The 16,952-nt window shown below is 46.3% G+C and overlaps 1 protein-coding gene across 1 annotated transcript; it reads left to right on the top strand.

Annotated features, from left to right (window-relative positions):
* Window positions 1-2,667: 2,667 nt before the first annotated feature.
* On the top strand, window positions 2,668-14,565 carry LOC148045701 (uncharacterized). The gene is made up of 5 exons (XM_087712263.1): window positions 2,668-3,102; window positions 7,192-7,326; window positions 9,334-12,521; window positions 13,343-13,397; window positions 13,533-14,565. Exons 2-5 carry the CDS (start codon window positions 7,230-7,232, stop codon window positions 14,141-14,143), a joined length of 3,951 nt encoding a protein of 1,316 aa, XP_087568389.1. The 5' UTR covers window positions 2,668-3,102; window positions 7,192-7,229; the 3' UTR covers window positions 14,144-14,565.
* The last annotated feature ends 2,387 nt before the right edge of the window (window positions 14,566-16,952 follow it).

The raw sequence follows: 16,952 nt of genomic DNA, 5'->3' as shown, positions 1-16,952 counted from the left end.
TGCCAGCATGCAAGCCATCAGCTCCAATGCGCATGTAGGCACCAGACAGTTGAATTTCGGCCTTCTGGAAGGCCAGGAAAACCACTGGAGCCTGGGGAAGGAAAAACAATGGGCGCAATGGGCCAACCTGAAGTTTGGAAACAATCTATTTCCGGCTTCTGGAGAGGCTCCAGTGTGGGCCATTTTCACCCTCCCCAGAGTCCAGGAAAGCCTCCAGAACCTGGTGGGGCAAAAAATGGGTCCAATGGGCCAACCAGAAGTTCATAAACATGGGGTTGCTTTGCATTACGAGTTCCAGCACACCCGGGCACTATCGCGTGCGTGCCCTCACTTTTTTGGCACCCAACAACAAAACGGTTAGCCATCACTGATCTAGACTGTTGGCTATTCCTTCCAACTGAATGTCATCCGCAAATTTGAGACTTTGGTAAACAATGTTTGTATCTGTTGCAAACTGACGGGCGGTTGCTTGCAACACGTTTTCTCTAGAATGTTAGTACATCAGGGGGAAGCTCTGATTGGATTTTTGAGGAAAATCTTATGTCATTTTCCTTCTGCTTTAGAGGCTGTTTTAGTTCTCCGAAAGCAAATGTTTTGTATCATTTGTTTTCTCTGCATTATTTGGTGGAGTAAGGGAAGGTCTTCTCAGCTATCCTCTCGTTTTCTTGCTATGCTGCTCCCAGGAGTGTTCGGTTTATCTTCTGCCTAAAACAAAAGTTATCCTGAAATGTTGCCTCACTGCTGGTCAGTGAAGCCTGTGTGCGTTGTCGTTTAAAATCCTGAATGTATCGGGTTTATCATTACATTTTATATGCCTTCACATGGCATTTGATGAGGGTGAAAGAGAGGTTGGTGGGAAAGTATAAGTTGACAATTTTGATAGAGCCCCCATTAACAAGTATAGTCTTTGTAACACGCAACAAATTAGTTCTTTCTTCTTTCTTTCTTTCTTTCTTTCTTTCTTTCTTTCTTTCTTTCTTTCTTTCTTTTTTTCTTCAACCTTTCGCTACGGAAGCAATCCAGAAAATGTTACAGAGAGAGGCCTGGGGGAATGGAAGACTGAGGGAAAGGGGGTAAGAGACAGGCTGAGGGAAAGGGAGAGGGGTGCTGTGAGACCTGAGGGGAAGGGAGAGGGAGCTTGAGCCAATCATTAGGCTCAAGATCTAACTCCAACTCTCTCCGAGGGAAAGGTTGAGAGAGTGGCTTGAGGGAAACGGAATGAGAGAGCGAGAGACCAGAGGGTACTAAAGATGCTTTTTCCAGGGGTAACTGTACTTTCTGATTTTTCTTTGTATATGTTTCGCTTCTCACCCAAGAAGCTTCTTCAGCTCCCACGTCAGTTCTTGAATGAGAAGCTACATGTTCTCAAAGAATAATCGGAAAATCCAGTTGCCTCTTGAAAAAACAAGAGTGAACCATGACCTGGATGATGGAGAATCTCCATAGACAGAGAGACCTGAGAGAAAGGTAGAGAAAGGAGAAGGGGCAAAGGAAGAGATTCAGAGAAGTGAGGCTGACGGGGGTATTAACAAAGGAGGAACCAGCGAGCAGCAGGTGAAGACAAGGAGAGAGGAAGAAGGATTGCAGAACTCCATTTCTGAGGAAACATTGCCCAATTTCCCTAGGGATAGAGCCAACCCTATGGAGCAGGGGGTCTGCAAGTTGGCAAGTTGAAGACTTGTGGATCTGGGAGTCTTAGTGGACAACCAATTAAATATCAGCCAACATTGTTCAGCGGCAGCCAAAAAAAAGCCAATGCAATCCTAAATTGCATTAAAAGAGGGATGCAATCAAGACAAATAACGTTAGTAGTAAGACCACACCTAGGATATTGCATCTAGTTTCGGTCACCAAACTATAGAAGAGATCTTGAGACTCTAGAAAAAGTGCAGAGAAGAGCAACTGGGATGATTAGGGGACTGGGGACTGAAACATACAATGGACAATTTCAGGAACTGGGCATGGCTAGTCCAGTGAAGACAAGGACCAGGGGAGACATGATAGCAGCCTTCCAATATTTGAGGGGCTGCCACAGAGACGAGGGGTCAAACTATTTTCCAAAGGACCTGAAGGCTAGACAAGGAATAATGGATGGTAAACCGATCAAAGACAGATTCAACTTAGATATAAGGAGACATTTTATAACAGTGAGAGCAATCAGCTAATGGAATAGAAGTTGCCTTCAGAAGTTGTGGGAGCTTCATCCTTGCAAGCTTTCAAGAAGAGACTGGACTGCCATCTGTCAGAAACAGTGGAGGATTTCTTGGTTGGGTGGTGGGTTGGACTAGATGACCTACAAGATCCCTTCCAACTCTGTTAATCTGTTAAACTCCTAGAAATCCCCAGCCAGCCATGCTACCTAAGGAATCCTGGGAGTTGAAGTCCACAAGTCTTACAAAGACGCCCAGCTTGGAAATGTCTGCATAGGGGACTGAAGGCCCGAAAAGGGGTATTTGCTCCTTTCTGCTCGATGGTTGTGAAGGTCATTGCTGAAAAACACCCCTTGTTTCTCTCCTTGCAAAGCAAACAGACTTAAATGTGAATAATTAAACAGTCAGGCGGTTTCAGAAGAGGAGATGAGAGTTTATTCCCTGGTCCTTCCTCTTTTCTTTTCGGAGTGCACTGAAGAGAAAGCAGAAGACAAGGCTTTCCTTAATCATTCCCTTGGACTGGGGGCTGGACAAGCAGAGTGGGGGGCTCCAACCATTGGAGGAAGTGAGCTGCAGCTCTCCATCCCCCGCTTGCAAAGCTGCAGAGGGTTGGGCACCTGAGGGTTTCCCAGGGGCTTTCCGCTTTGAAGAAGATCCTCTGCTTCCTCCCTTCTCTCCTCCACCCTCCCAGACGCCCAAGAAGACCTTAAAGGATGGGGAGGAAATCCCCTCCCCGCGTTTCATGGACCCTTTTTAAGATAGGAAACCCAGAAGACCGGATGAGATGCAATCTTGTGGCAGGAAACGCTGATTGCTTCAAAGGGTTTTATAAACCCCTGTTTCCATCACAAACTCCACCAGCGGTTCCAAGGACCAGGAGATCCAGCAGAGAAGAAGCAAGGGAGACCAGCAGATCCACCCTCCACCAGGGATTCCAGATCTTTCCAACCAGGTGAGCCCCCCAGGTGTCAACCCCCCCCAAGTTAGCAGCGAAGTGGAACTGGGCGAGGACAAGGCTTCACCTGAACATCTGAATAGAATAGAGCTGGAAGGGACTTTGGAGGTCTTCTAGTCCAGCCCCCAGCTCAAGCTGGAGAACCTGTAGCATTTCAGATAAGTGACTGTCAAGTCTCTTCTTAGAAGCCTCCAGTGATGGAGCCGCCCACAACTTCTAGTGGCAAGCTGTTCCACTGGTTAATTGTCCTCCCTATTAGGAAGTTTCTCCTTAATTCCAGGTTGCTTCTCTCTTTAGTTAGTTTCCATCCATTGTTTCTTGTCCTGCTTGTTTTTCTTCTCTGAACTTTTTCCAAAGTCTCAACATCTTTTTTGGGGGGGGGAGTATGGTGACCAAAATTGGTTGCAGTATTCCAGATATGGTCTCTGACTAGGGTTTTATAAAGCGGCAGTAATACTTCACATCATCTTGATTCTGTGCCTCTGTTTAGACAACCCAGGATTGTATTAGCTTTTTGGGCTACTGCTGCTGCACACAGCTGGCTCATATTTAAGTTTATTTAAGTGATCGTCCACTAGGACTCCAAGGTCCCTCTTACTGTTTTTGTGCCGGATCTCACCCAATCTGTACTTATACCTTTGATTTTTCCTGCCTAAATGTAAAACTTTCCTTGTTTCCATATTAAAATTCATGTTGTTGAAGAGGGCCCATTGATCAAGTCTGTCAAGATCTTTTTTTGATCCTGAGCTTGTCTTCTGGAGTGTTGGCTATTCCTGCCAGTTTAGTGTCATCTGCAAATTTGATGAGTTCCCCTTCTATTCCTTCATCTAAGTCATTGATGAAGATATTGAAGAGCACCTGAGTCGGAGCCTTGTGGTTCCCCACTGCTTATTTCTTTCCAGGTGGTGGATGTAGTACCATTAAGAATTACTCGTTGAGTACGGATTGTCAGCCAGCTACAATTTCCTCTGGGGTGATGCTGTCTGTTCCACATTTTCCTAGCTGACCAAGAAGTTGGTTGTGGTCTACTTTGTCAAATGCCTTACTGAAATCTAAGTATACTATGTCCACAGTATTTCATCCGTCTATAATTTAGTGACTTTATCAAAGAATGAGATAAGATTGGTTTGGCATGATCGGTTTTTAACAAAGTTATGCCGGCTACTAGTTTTAACTTTGTTTGCTTCTAGTTACTCGCATATCTGTTTTTTTGATTATCTTTTCCAGGATCTTCCCAGGTTTTGATGTTAGACTGATTGGTTTGTAGTTTCCTGGGTCTATTTTTCTATTTTTTTCCCCCTTTTCTGAAGATGGGAATCACCCTTTTCCAATCTTCAGGTACTTTCCCTGTGCTTCAGGATTTTTGAAAGATTTGGTGCAGTGGCTCTGACTGCCGGCTCCTTCAGAACTCTGGGATGTCATCTGTCAGTTCCCAGTGATTTCTATTCGTCAAGGCCAGATAGGCGTTCTCTTATTATTTTCTTGCTTATTTTATTTATTTTTTATTTGTAGTTTGTCTTTTGCATTAGGTTTTTTTTTTTGTATGTTGGGCTATAATTTATTTTTGCGTAAAGATTGATGCAAAGAATGAGTTAAGCAGCTCTGTTTCCTCCCTACTATCTATTCCTTGCCATCTTCTCTCTTTAGTGCACCTATAACTTTCTTAATTTTTTTCTTGTTGTTTATATGTTGAAAGAAACTTTTTTAAAATTATCTTTTACTTTTGTTGCAAGTCTTTCTTCATTTGAGCCTTTGCTTTCCTGACCATCTTTGCATATTCTGGCTATCTGCTGATAATTAGTCTTAATTATGTGTCCCTCTTTACATTTTTTTCTAATTGTATTTTTTGTCTTTTAGTTTGTCAGAGAGACCTTTGTGCAGCCATGCAGAGTTCTTCTTGAATGTCTTGTTTTTCTTTTTCAGTGGTATTGTGCTGGTCTGGGCTTTTACGGTGGCATTTTTCAGAGTTTCCCACGCTTCTTGACTTGTTTTCCCCTTTAGGCTTTTCATCCGTGGAATCTTTCCTAGGCTCTCTCTGAGTTTGTTAAGACCAGCTCTTTTAAAGTTTAAGACATTGGTTGGATTATTTTCTATTTCTTGTGTTTGCATTATATTGAATTCCAGGATGACGTGCTCATTTTCACCCAAGGTTCCGGTAACTTCAACTCCCTCCATCACTTCTTCTCTATTAGTATGAATTAAGTCCAGTATATATTTCTACTTTGAGTTGCCTCCTCCTCGTCTTTTTGGATGATAAAGTTGCCGGCTAGGTTAGATAGGAATCTGTTTGATCTCCCACTCGCGGCAGAGTTTGCCTCCCCTTTGATATCTGGATAGTTAGAGTCTCCCATTACTACTGTGATGTGCTTCCCACATAGGTTTGTTAACGGGTTGGCAAAGAGTTTGTCTATTTCTTCTGATTGATTGGGTGGCTTGTCACTTGGTCCTCCAAAAAGGATCCATCCATGTGTGTTTGTGTGTGTGAGAGAATGGGAGGGGCTTGGTGCCTGGAGACAAACCTGTCTTTGCTCTTCTTCCTCCTTCCCTGAAAGCCTCTAATGGGAGGGAGACCTTGTCTGAAGCCCCAGCACTGAGGGGAAAAGGAGAAAGTGGGCAGGTGTGTGAATTTGAGTGTGCGAATGTGTGTGTGTATGCACAGAAACATTCTTGGCTGGCTTTATTCCCCTCCCCCCCCCCCCAAATATAGACAACCTGGAGATGTTACCTGATTCTCACCAGGGACCCTATTTTTAGGAGACAGAAGGAAGGTCTCTGCATCACCCCTTTCCGGCCTCCACCCCAAAAAAATCCCCAATTTCAACACCAAGGCATCCCTTTTTCCTCTGGGGAAAGTGAGTCATGACCCTGCATCGCCCTCTACTGGTGCAGAGAGAAATTGCACCCATCGTGTTTATGTAATGTAGGGGTGTCAAACTTCAATTTGTTGAGGGCCACATCTGGGTTGTGTTGACCTCAGGGGCCCAGGGTGGGAATGGCTAGGGAGGATGTTGCCAGCTCAACATCACGTGTCGGGGGCACCTTTGGTGGCTGAGCACTCTGCCAGCAAAAACGGGTTCCCGAGCTCCGTTTTTGGCTGCGATGGCCTCCTGCAACCCTCTACCAGAAAAAACAGATTGGTGGAGATGGGGGCACACAGCCCTTGCAACAGTGGTGGGTTGTAGGCAGTATGCTCCGGTATGGGCGTACTGGTGCCTGCCTGGAGCATCGGGTACCATTCAGGTACGGTGCCCCCGAGGGCCCACCCGCCCGCCCGAGCTCCTTACCTGTATTTGTGCTCTTCGGCACTTTCGCACATGCGCACCTGTGCAGCGCTCTGCCGAGCAGCTGGAGTGACGCAGAGACATCGCAAGAGGTACGGACACCCGCGTGCACTCGTTCATGTAGTGGACACCGGGCCCTGTTGCAACCGTACCGATTGCAACGGGATCCAGAACCCACCACTGCCTTGCAAGCTCCGTATTCAGCTGTGATGGTCTCTGGCAACCCTCCGCCACGGAAAATGGAGCTTGGAAGGACCGCGTGCAGCCTCCCCGAGATCCATTTTCCCTGGCAGAGGCACTGCAGGCCAGTCCTTCACTGTTTCCAGGGCGCCCATTGGCTCAGATTTAAGCATACATTCAAAGCGACAATAATTCGAGGTTCTAAATCTTCCACCTAAAACAATAATAAGACTGGAAGGACAAGGATGTTATTCAAATCCTAAATATCATTTAAGGGGGCCCGTCCATTTTGATGGGGGCCAACCAATCCCAGAGGGATTTATGACTCAAGGGGTGTGATCCTGACCAGGAAGTAGTTCCTCTGCCCCCAAAATGCCTGTTCCGCTGTACCCCATCCTTGCCCCAGCAGCTGGCCATTTGGGGACCCCAGCAGGCTTCGGTGGAGCCATCAGCTGTCCACTGCCCCACTGCTCTGTCCAGAGGGACCCTTGCTCATCCCCCACCCCCATGACCAGCAACTCTGCCCATGCAGAAACTGAAACCTCAGCGCTCACATCCTGCAGCCCCTTAAAAGAGAGTTGTGGGTCAGACGCGGCCTCCTCCAGAAGGTTCTTCTCTCTTGCAGGGCCCCAGAATCGTCAGCGACACACACACAACTTGAGCATGGTGCATGCAGAGGAGACCATTGTGACCCTAGCCCTGGGACGCCCCTTCCAGCTGGGCATGCTGTACGATTGTTACAAGGATGAACTGATCTCAGGTAAGAACTGGAAGAGACACAGAGGGGTCTCGGGAGGGAGGGAGGCAGGCAGTGCCATCAATGCTCAGGAACACTTCAGTTTAAAAAAAATGTGAATTCCATTAGTTCACAGTATAAGATACAAAGGAAAAACAAAAGTGAAGAATAGGAAAATTAGGGAAGGAAAACGTGGGGGAAAGCAAGGTGGGGAAGAAAAGAAAAGCCATTGACTTCCAACTCCCATTGGTGCAGTAGAATTGAACATGAACATCAAAGCTCAACTTTTTTTACTTTTACATAATCTTATAAACTAGCCAATTCACTAACAACGAATCTATCTCATTGGTAAAGTCCAAAATTAAATTTTCCCTTTTTTTCCCCACCTCGAGCACAAAGTCCAGAAGTGGTTTCCACGTACCAGTAAAAATAAAAGTATTTGTATTTTTTTTTCTTCTGTCAAGGTAGCCGTCCCTGCTAGTTTTTGAAGCCGTTCGTCCTGTGTGGAGATCGAGGTGATCTTCCATTTCTATGGATAGAGTGGACTTGCTGCCGTCAACATACAGAGCAGGGGTTTCAAACTCGATTTCATTAAGGGCCGCATCAGGGTTGTGTCTGACCTCAAGGGGTGGGGTGGGGCATGGCCAGAATGGGTGTGGCCAGCTCGACATAACTCATGCCTTTGCAGCAGGCACAGGCAGAGGCACAGGGGAGAGGTAGGGGATCCCGGTTCACCGACAAAAGGGTGAACGACAAAACCCTGCCCGACTAAACCGTGGTGATAAAACCACGTGTTCTAAAGCGCTCCGACGAATGAGCGCTGAATCGCACCGACAACAGCGCGGAGACAGAAGCGTGCTGTAAAAGTAAACCTAACCCTAAACCTAACCCTTAACCCTAAACGTAATGCTAAACCTAACCCTAAACCTAACCCTAAACCTAACCCTTACCTTAAGTTAAATTGGCTTTCTGTCGATGCGCTATTGTAAAGCGCCCTTCTGTCTCTGCGCTGTTGTTGCTGCGTTGATGACGTCATGGTTTTAGCGACGCGGTTTAGTCGGGCGCAGTTTTGACGTTCGCCCTTTCGTCAGGTCACAGGGGATCCCGACGTCCTGTGGGGGTGCCTGACTTGGTGCACCGCGACATGGTGGGACAGAATGGGTAGCGCATTGGGATCGCCTTCCCCCCACCCCTCATGGCTCTACCTCCGTCTGCTTCTGCCTTTTCGCTTTTCGCCCAGAGGGAGACTGGAAGCTTCATCCACTTGCAAATGGGGCAAGGAGTCCTTTTAACAATTTTAAAACCAAAAGTTTAAAAATAATTTCCACAATATTAATGACCTTAAGGAAAAAGCAGGCTGCAGCTAGGGGAATTCTCTTTTAAGAAGGAAAGGTAAATATGCAAAAAAGAATGAAGCAATGACAGAATTTGTTGTCCACTTAAATGGCAGGTTCCTACACGGAGCCGTTTGAAAAATGGCTTTAAGAAAGAGTCGAAATCCCCCCCAGAGTGGTGAAGTGAGGGGAGTAATTCTCAAGTTGTGGGGCGGGTGCCTTTCCTGGGAGGGGCAGACTTGAACAGAAAACATGCCTCAGAACCAGTGGTGGGTTGCTAACCTGTTTACTACTGGTTCGCTCGCACTGGGGCATCTACGCGTGCTCCTGCGCATGTGCAGGAGCGTCCAGGTGGGTGGGCGGAGCCTCTCACCTCCGCCACTACTGGTACAGCCGAACCTCTGCTCAGAACCCCTGATGAAAAACACTTTCTCCTGGGATTGGAGATGTACCTTGAGATCCGTAGGTGCATAGCAATTCCCATTCCTTTACTCAGTCGAAAGCTTTTGGAGATCCTGGTATTTTGAAAAACGGGCAGGGGGCTTCCCTGGTGATGGCTGGACAGAACCAATGATGGAACCCTCCAGGGAAAATATTGTCTCCTTTGTCCCACCTCTCTGGAGCTTCTCTATCCAGCTGCAGTTGTTTAGGAAGACAGTGTTCAATTCATGTCCCTGTTTTCTTCTGTTCCATGCAGGGGTCACCCTTTGGGACTACAGTTCTCTTCAGAAGGACCTGAACATCAAGCCTCAGCCCAGCATAGCATCAGAAATCATTATGTCTGACAGCATCGATGAGAAGGCCTCCGCCCTGGAGGTCTCAATAAACCTCAAGGCCAGCTTCCTGTGGGGACTGATTAAAGTGGGGGGGTCGGCTACATATCTTCACAACACCAAGAAGTCCAAGGAACATGCCAGAGTCACCCTTCAGTACAAAACCACCACCAAGTATGAAGAGCTGACAATGAGTCAACTAGGAAACAAAAATATCTCTTACCCAGCCGTCTTTGAGCAGGGCACAGCCACCCATGTGGTCACTGCCATCCTGTATGGAGCCCAGGCTTTCTTCGTGTTTGACCAAGAGCGTACTTCAACGGAGACAGTACAAGATATTCAAGGAAGTCTCCAGTTTGTAATCAAGAAGATTATATCAATCATGGGAGAAGGAGACGTCAAACTAAAAGATGAAATCAAAAAGACTAATTCCAACATTAATTGCAAATTCCACGGAGACTTTTCTCTGGAGAAAAATCCAGTGACTTTCCAAGATGCCATGAAAGTTTATGAAACTCTGCCAAAAATGTTAGGGAAAGATGGAGAGAAGGCCGTGCCTATGAAGGTCTGGCTCTACCCACTGAGCAAGCTGCACTCCATTGCAGTTAAGATGGTCCGCGAGATCAGCCTATCTTTGATCTTTGATACTGAAAGGATCTTGGAGGAACTCAATGAAATCCAGATGCAAAGTAATGATCTAGCCAGGAATGACACTGCCCAGGCCTTCCCTGAGATCAAGAGGAAAATCCAGCAGTTCAAGGATCTCTGCAAACAACACAGGCGGACTTTCCATAAAAAATTGGCCAGAGTGTTGCCTTCCATCCGGAGAGGAGAGCAGGAGGAAAGGACCGTGGTAGACATCTTGAGGTCTGTCAACCAATCTCCCTTCAACAGCGAAAGACTCCGTGAATTTCTAAACACCAAAAAAAGAGAAATTAACTTTATCAAATCTTATCTGACTATTCTAACTAATATAGAAGTGATCTCATCTCAGAACAAGATGGAAGAATTAGTTCTTGAACCCGGGAATGTATATATTGTCTCCTTCATATTTACTTCTCTGCATGAAGACGAGTCATTTCTCTTGAGCTTACAGAAGGAATTATCACAAGAATCACTTAAGTCCACAAACTCCCCTCCTGAGGGGAAGAAAGGCCCGGCCTGGTTTGAGGACAAGGAGGGGACCCGCAATGCTCGCCGAGCAGCCAAATCCATCAGAGACTTTTTCAACGTCAACCAATCCAATGAGAAGGTCCGCTTTGTTGTGGCCTCTCTCCCAGATGTGGACAACCCAGGAGCCTCAGTATATCTTTATGAAGATGGAGAGCTGGTAAGCAAGAACTTTGAGTTGCCCTCAAAACCTCTCCCTTTCCTGGTCAGTGAACTGAGGCACGACAGCATTCAGCTGAAGTTTCAGCCAGCGGAATATGGAAAGGCTGCGATCTCCAGCTATCTGGTAGAGTACAAGGTTGCAGGGGAAGAAAAATGGAAGACCGTGAAGACAGAGGACGCCAGGGAGATGTTCCTGCTGAAAGATCTGCCTCCAAACACAGAATACCAGTTCAAATACGCTGCTTGTTGCAAGCTAGGCCTTAGTAAATCCAGTGACCTGAGCCCACCCATAAAGACCCGTCCCACCAGCCCTCCTCAGAAATTGAGAATGGTCACTGCAGCATCTTCTGTCATCTCTGTGGTCTGGATGAGTCCCAGCATCGTTGCCTCAGGAGTTGTGGTCAAGGAGTACAAGGTGGAATACAGAATGGTGGAGGCTGGAGTTGGGAAAGATCAATGGACTGAAAAAGGTAGTGGGAGAAAAACAGAATTTTATCCCATTAAAGGCCTAAAGCCCCATACAACGTATAGAATTCGGGTGTCTACTGTGTGTGATAATGGAGCTCTGAGTGTCCCCAGCCAGGAATTGGAGGTCTCCACATCACTAAAGGGAGAAAGTGTAGACAACATAGTCTACCATTTCAGTCAGGAAAGCTCCCTGATGGAGGACAGACAGCCATTACTGTTCACCCTTCCTCTGGAGAAAGTCTCCTCAGATGTCTCCACTTCCTCTCTGTTGTACCAGCTTGGGAAGGAGAACCTGGAAGTGCCCCATAAAGTGATCCTGGTGATGGGGGCAACAGGGAGTGGGAAAACCACTCTGATCAACGGGATGATGAATTATATTCTGGGTGTCCGGTGGGAAGATAATTTCAGATTCAAACTCATTCATGAAACCACCCAGAGAAGTGAAGCTGGAAGCAGGACGTCTAAAGTCACAGCCTACGTGGTGAACCATCAGAAGGGCTTCCGAATTCCCTATTCTCTCACAATCATTGACACTCCAGAATTTGGAGACCCAAGAGACACAGAACAAGACAACCTGATTGAGAAGCAACTCCTGGAGTTTTTCTCCACCCCAGAGGGCATTGACCATATTGATGCCATCTGCTTTGTGGCCCATTCAACTCACGCCCAGAAACCCATCTTTGATTCCATGATCTCCATGTTGGGAAAAGACGTGATGGATAACGTTCTGATCACCTTTGCAGATGGGGGCCCCCCATCTGATCTGCAGGATGGCAAGGTGCTTGATTTGCCAGGTGCTCAGAATGAGTCAGAAATCCATCGGTACTTCAGATTCAACAATTCAGCTTTCTTTGCTCCCCAAGAATACAGAGGAAGCCATAATGTTGCTGCTGAAAAGTCCTGGAAAATGAACACTGAGAGCATGAAGGATTTATTTGACTCATTACCGAAGCTGAAAACCAAAAGTTTAACCATGACCATGGATGTCCTCAAGGAACGTCAGGATCTGGAAGCTGCTCGTAGAAGACCTCCACCTCTTAAGGTTGAGCAACTGCACCCAAATAGTTTCCAGATCAGTATTGATCCAGCAGCCATTGGGAAGCCTTCAGTCTCCAATTACCAGGTGGAGTATCGGATTACAGATGAGAATTGGAAAGTTCTCAATACCGAAGGCCCTAAGGACCAATTCACCCTGGAAGATGTCCACCTAAATCTTCAGTACCAATTCCGATGTGCAGCTGTGACTCCAAGAGGGCTCGGTCAATGGAGCGAGGCGATCACTTACAACTTTCCCACGGGGAGGCCTGCTGAGGTAACTAGAAGGAGAGGAGGAAGAAGAAGAGGAGGAAGAAGAGGAGGAGGAGGAGGAGGAGGAGGAGGAGGAGGAGGACGAGGAGGAGGAGGAGGAGGAGGAGGAGGAGGAGGAGGAGGAGGAGGAGGAGGAACGAGTAGAATAGTCTGACAGCTCCTGCAGGATTTTACAGGAATTGAGGGGACCTTCCCAAAATGTGTGTGCAAGGGTCCTTGCCCCCCACTCCCTGCTCAGGGAGAAATTCCATGGGGCAGAGGAGGTTCCCAAAGGGTAAAATGAGGTGGTGGGGAGGAAAGGCACGGGTTCAAGTCCATATTCTCAGCACAGGCTGCTTGCCCAGGATTGCAGGGGATGCAGGAAAGAGCCCCCACCAAAGGCTCCTTCCCCCCAGGAAGGATTCAATTTAGACTACCTTGGAGGGGCAGCTGGGAGGTCAAGGAGCGATTGGCTGGAGGGAACCTAGAGGAAGTCCACTTGGGGCAACCCCGGGGTGACCCTCGGAGACGATTTGGAGATGCAGCAGGAGCAGCTGGAGCCCCAGAGAACAAGGCCCCTTCCATGGAACCAGCTTTGGGAAGCTGACAGCCACTCTGGACATCAACATCCACCCACCCTCGTTCTGGAAACCCTCAAAGTGCAGGATCTCAAGGAAAGGGGGCATTGGGGGAAGGATCAAATGGGTCAGCCTCAAGGCCAGTGAGGAGGGGGGTGCTTTTTTAACCCTCCAATTCATGCTTGTGACTTCTGGGGGAGGAGAATTCCTGGCAACCTCCAACAAGGCAGCTTCTCCTTTGGCTGATTCTGCTTTGCTTTTCACACAGAACTCCCGAGTTGTGTGCTGTGCGATGTGTCTGGAAATGGCTGGAGGCATCCGAGGTAAAGTCTTGCGCCCTGGGGGGTGGGGTGGCAGGGTGGGGTGGAAGCAATTTTCCTGGGTGGAGGGAAAGGCTAGGATGGCTTTACGCTGCTGAGTGTGTCTCCTTCTTCTCTCCTCTCCCCTTTGGCTTGCAGGGCCTGAACGGAGGATCGTCCTGGTGGGCAAAAGCAGAAACGGGATAAGTGCGACGGGAAACACAATTCTGGGGAGCGAAGTCTTTGAGTGTGGGGAATCTAAGTCTGTAACACAAGTATGCCAAAAGGAGGAGACGCACCTGAAAGGCAGGAAGGTTGTGGTTGTGGATACACCTGGCTTTTACCATTCCTCTCTTGCAGCGGAGGATATAAATCAGGAAGTGAGAAAGTGCGTGAAGATTTGTTCCCCAGGTCCTCACGTCATTCTGCAGGTGATGCGTCCTGTTCCTTTAACCCCGGAGCAGAAGGACAAGCTGGATCGGCAGATCCATGAGATTTTTGGCCCTAATGCCAAGATTTACATGATCCTCTTGTTCACCCGTAAAGATTTCCCGGAAGGAAAATCTCTTGAAAACATCATAAGTTCAGATGAAAACCTGCGGAATTATGTTGCTGAATGTGGGAACCGGTTCCTAAGTTTCGACAACGAGGCCAAAGGGGCAGAAAGAAAGGCTCAGGTGGACCAACTGATGTCCAAGATTGATGATCTGGTGTCAGGGAACAGAGATGCTCCTCATTACACAGAAGACATGATGAACGTCAACAAATGAAACATATGGGAAAAGTAACAAAACTTAACAGACAGGAAGCGGCGGGTGAAGCTAAGCAAAATCACATCAGATCCCTGCACAATTAGCACAGGACCCCCCACCTCCTCTCCCAGGGCTGTCTGCTCTCTCCACTTCTCTCCCACTTCTCTTCTCTCTAAATACCCATGACTGCATCTCGTGTTAATGGACTGACGTTTGCACATGATACAACAGCGATTGGTCTCCTTCGAGATGATCAATCTGCATACCGATGGGAGGTTGAACAACTACCCCTTGTGGTACGACCATAACAATCTTGAACTAAACATACTCAAAATTGTAGAAATGAGGGTAAATTTTAGGAGAAACCCTCCTATACCACCACCTCTTGCAATACTAAACCACACAGTAACAACCTTCAAGTTTCTAGATTCTATAATATTAAAAAAAAATTAAAAAAACAATTACAATTTTTTTTACAAAAAAAAAATAGTCTGCAACTCAGAAAGCTCCGGCTGCCCAAGGAGCTGCTGATTCAGTTCTACAAAGGAATGATTGAGTCTGCCATCTGCATCTCTATCATTGTCTGGTTTGGCTCTGCAACCCAACAGGACAGACACGGACTTCAACGGATAATTAGAACTGCAGAAAAAACGATGGCTACCAACCTGCCTTCCATGGAGGACCTGTACACTGCCCGAGTCAAAAAGAGGGCTGTGAAAATATCTACAGACTCCTCACATCCACGGCATAAATTGTTTCAACTTCTGCCCTCAAAACAATGCTGTAGGGCACTGCACATCAGAACCACTAGGCCCAGGAGCAGTTCTCCCCCCATGCCATCACTCTGCTAAACAACTAATTTCCACAGCATTGTTGAACTACTCAGTAAGGCTGTATGACTATTATTCTTCTCATCTTTCCTATCCTTTTCTACTTATGAGTAGAACTTTGTTGCTTGTATCTTTACGATTTATATTGTTTTATTTAGTTTCCTAGTATGATTTATGCGGATAGTTTATTTAGTATCCTATGACTATCACTGAGTGTTGACTCTTACAATTTATGATGTAGTTTTATGATGACTGTGATCATGATTTATCACTTATAACTTTTTATGTACCCTGAGAGCTTATGCACCGGAGACAAATTCCTTGTGTGTCATATCACATTTAGCCAATAAAGAATTCTATTCTATTCTATTCGGATCTATTCTATTCTAAAAGACACAACTTATGATTGTTTCTTTCCCTTTCCAACGGAGACCAAAATCTCACTCTCATTGAGCCTCTGCTCCCAAGGTGGCAATTCTGCCAAAGGCCACAGGCCTTCTGTCCAGTGACATGCAGTCAGGTGAGGCAAATGAGGCACAGCCTCACCTCTCATCCACTGTTCCCTCTAACTTGCGCGGCTGCGCAGCCGCGCACGTGGCAAGAAACCCCCGCACAGCAGTTTCTAACTGCCGCGCAGAGATTTCTATCAAAGCAAACTTGGAGAAGTCCTTTGCAGGCGGCTAGAATTGCCCGCCCGCAAAGGACTTCCCCAGACACCGCTACCATGGGCGGGGGCGCCAGCGGGAGCTTTGGCGGCTTCACCTCAGCTGCAGCGCCAGGCAGCAAATTTGGTAGTGCTGTTGGAGGAGGAGGAGGCGGCGGCAGCAGTTATTCTGGTGGGGGGGGGGCTCGTCACAGCAGTGATAAGGCCACAGATCAGTCATTTTTAGATGCAGGACATTTTCATACAGTAATGTAGAAAAAGCAATGCTGTCTGCCAAAATGCTGTCACTTAATGAATATGTATAAACATATCAGTGAAAAGTGGGTGAATGAAAGGCAGTAAAAATGGGAAATGTTTGCTGAAAGCAATGCAAACAGAAATGCCTTCTTGTTAAATTCTTCAAATACAAATTTTAAAGATTGTCTTAAATTTCTTGCTGGTTTACAGGCATTATTTTTTTTCTTCCAAAAATTAAGTTAGCCTCAAGGAATTTCATTCCCAAGAAAATGAACACAGAAATGAATGTAAAAAGAAACTATTAAAAAAATACCACTGTTCATTAATTATATAAAGCACTACTTTACTTACACTATTTTCTCCAACTACCATTTCAAATTATTCACCCTTCGAAGTTCCTATGTTTCCCTCTCTCCCTGTGTGTGTGTGTGTGTGTGTGTGTGTGTGTGTGTGTGTGTGTGTGTTTAAAATGCAGGAATAAAAATGCTCCTAACACACCACAACTTTAAAGGCTATTTTTTGTTTCAAATGCCAGACTTTCTGAGCCAACATTTTGGTTGCTAAGCAGGAGCGTTGTTAAGTGATACTGATATTATATAACACTTTTAATCAAGCGGGTACCTTGAATAAACATAACTTTGAGTTTCAAATAATACCGATTTTGTTGTTGTCTTAGGTGACATCTGTGAAAAACATTCAGTGCTCAGGCATGAAAATATGCCGCTCAAACACTATAAAAGAAATTTTTTTTCTCCTAAACCATTTTCTTTGTTGCTGAGAACTAAAGACCTTTTCCATGTGATATTTGTGGCCGCCAGTTTAATGACACTGGAAATCTGAAGTGCCATATTGAATGCACTCATGGAGGAAAGAGAAAATTTCTCTTTCTTGCTTTATTTGTGGAAAATCAGTTAGAGAAAGAACAACTTTAAAAGAGCATTTGAGAATTCACAGTGGAGAAAAACCACATCTATGTAGCATTTGTGGACAGAGTTTTCGTCATGGAAGCTCCTATAGGAGAGAAAGCCCATCAGGGTGAGGAATGTGGAAAATGCTTTGGCCGAAGAGATGATCTCACTGTTCATTATAAAAGTGT

The sequence above is a fragment of the Thamnophis sirtalis genome, unplaced genomic scaffold, assembly GCF_051295495.1.
Source record: "Thamnophis sirtalis isolate CommonGarterSnake01/CBP01778 unplaced genomic scaffold, rThaSir2_p1.2 scaffold_4, whole genome shotgun sequence".
NCBI lineage: Eukaryota > Metazoa > Chordata > Lepidosauria > Squamata > Natricidae > Thamnophis > Thamnophis sirtalis.
This window is presented reverse-complemented; position numbering and strand designations above follow the sequence as displayed.

Coding starts and splice junctions, on each gene's coding strand:
- LOC148045701 (XM_087712263.1), top strand. CDS start 7,230: ATGGTGCATGCAGAGGAGACCATTGTGACCCTAGCCCTGGGACGCCCC. Junction 7,327..9,333: donor CAAGGATGAACTGATCTCAG/GTAAGAACTGGA, acceptor TGTTCCATGCAG/GGGTCACCCTTTGGGACTAC. Junction 12,522..13,342: donor CCACGGGGAGGCCTGCTGAG/GTAACTAGAAGG, acceptor CTTTTCACACAG/AACTCCCGAGTTGTGTGCTG.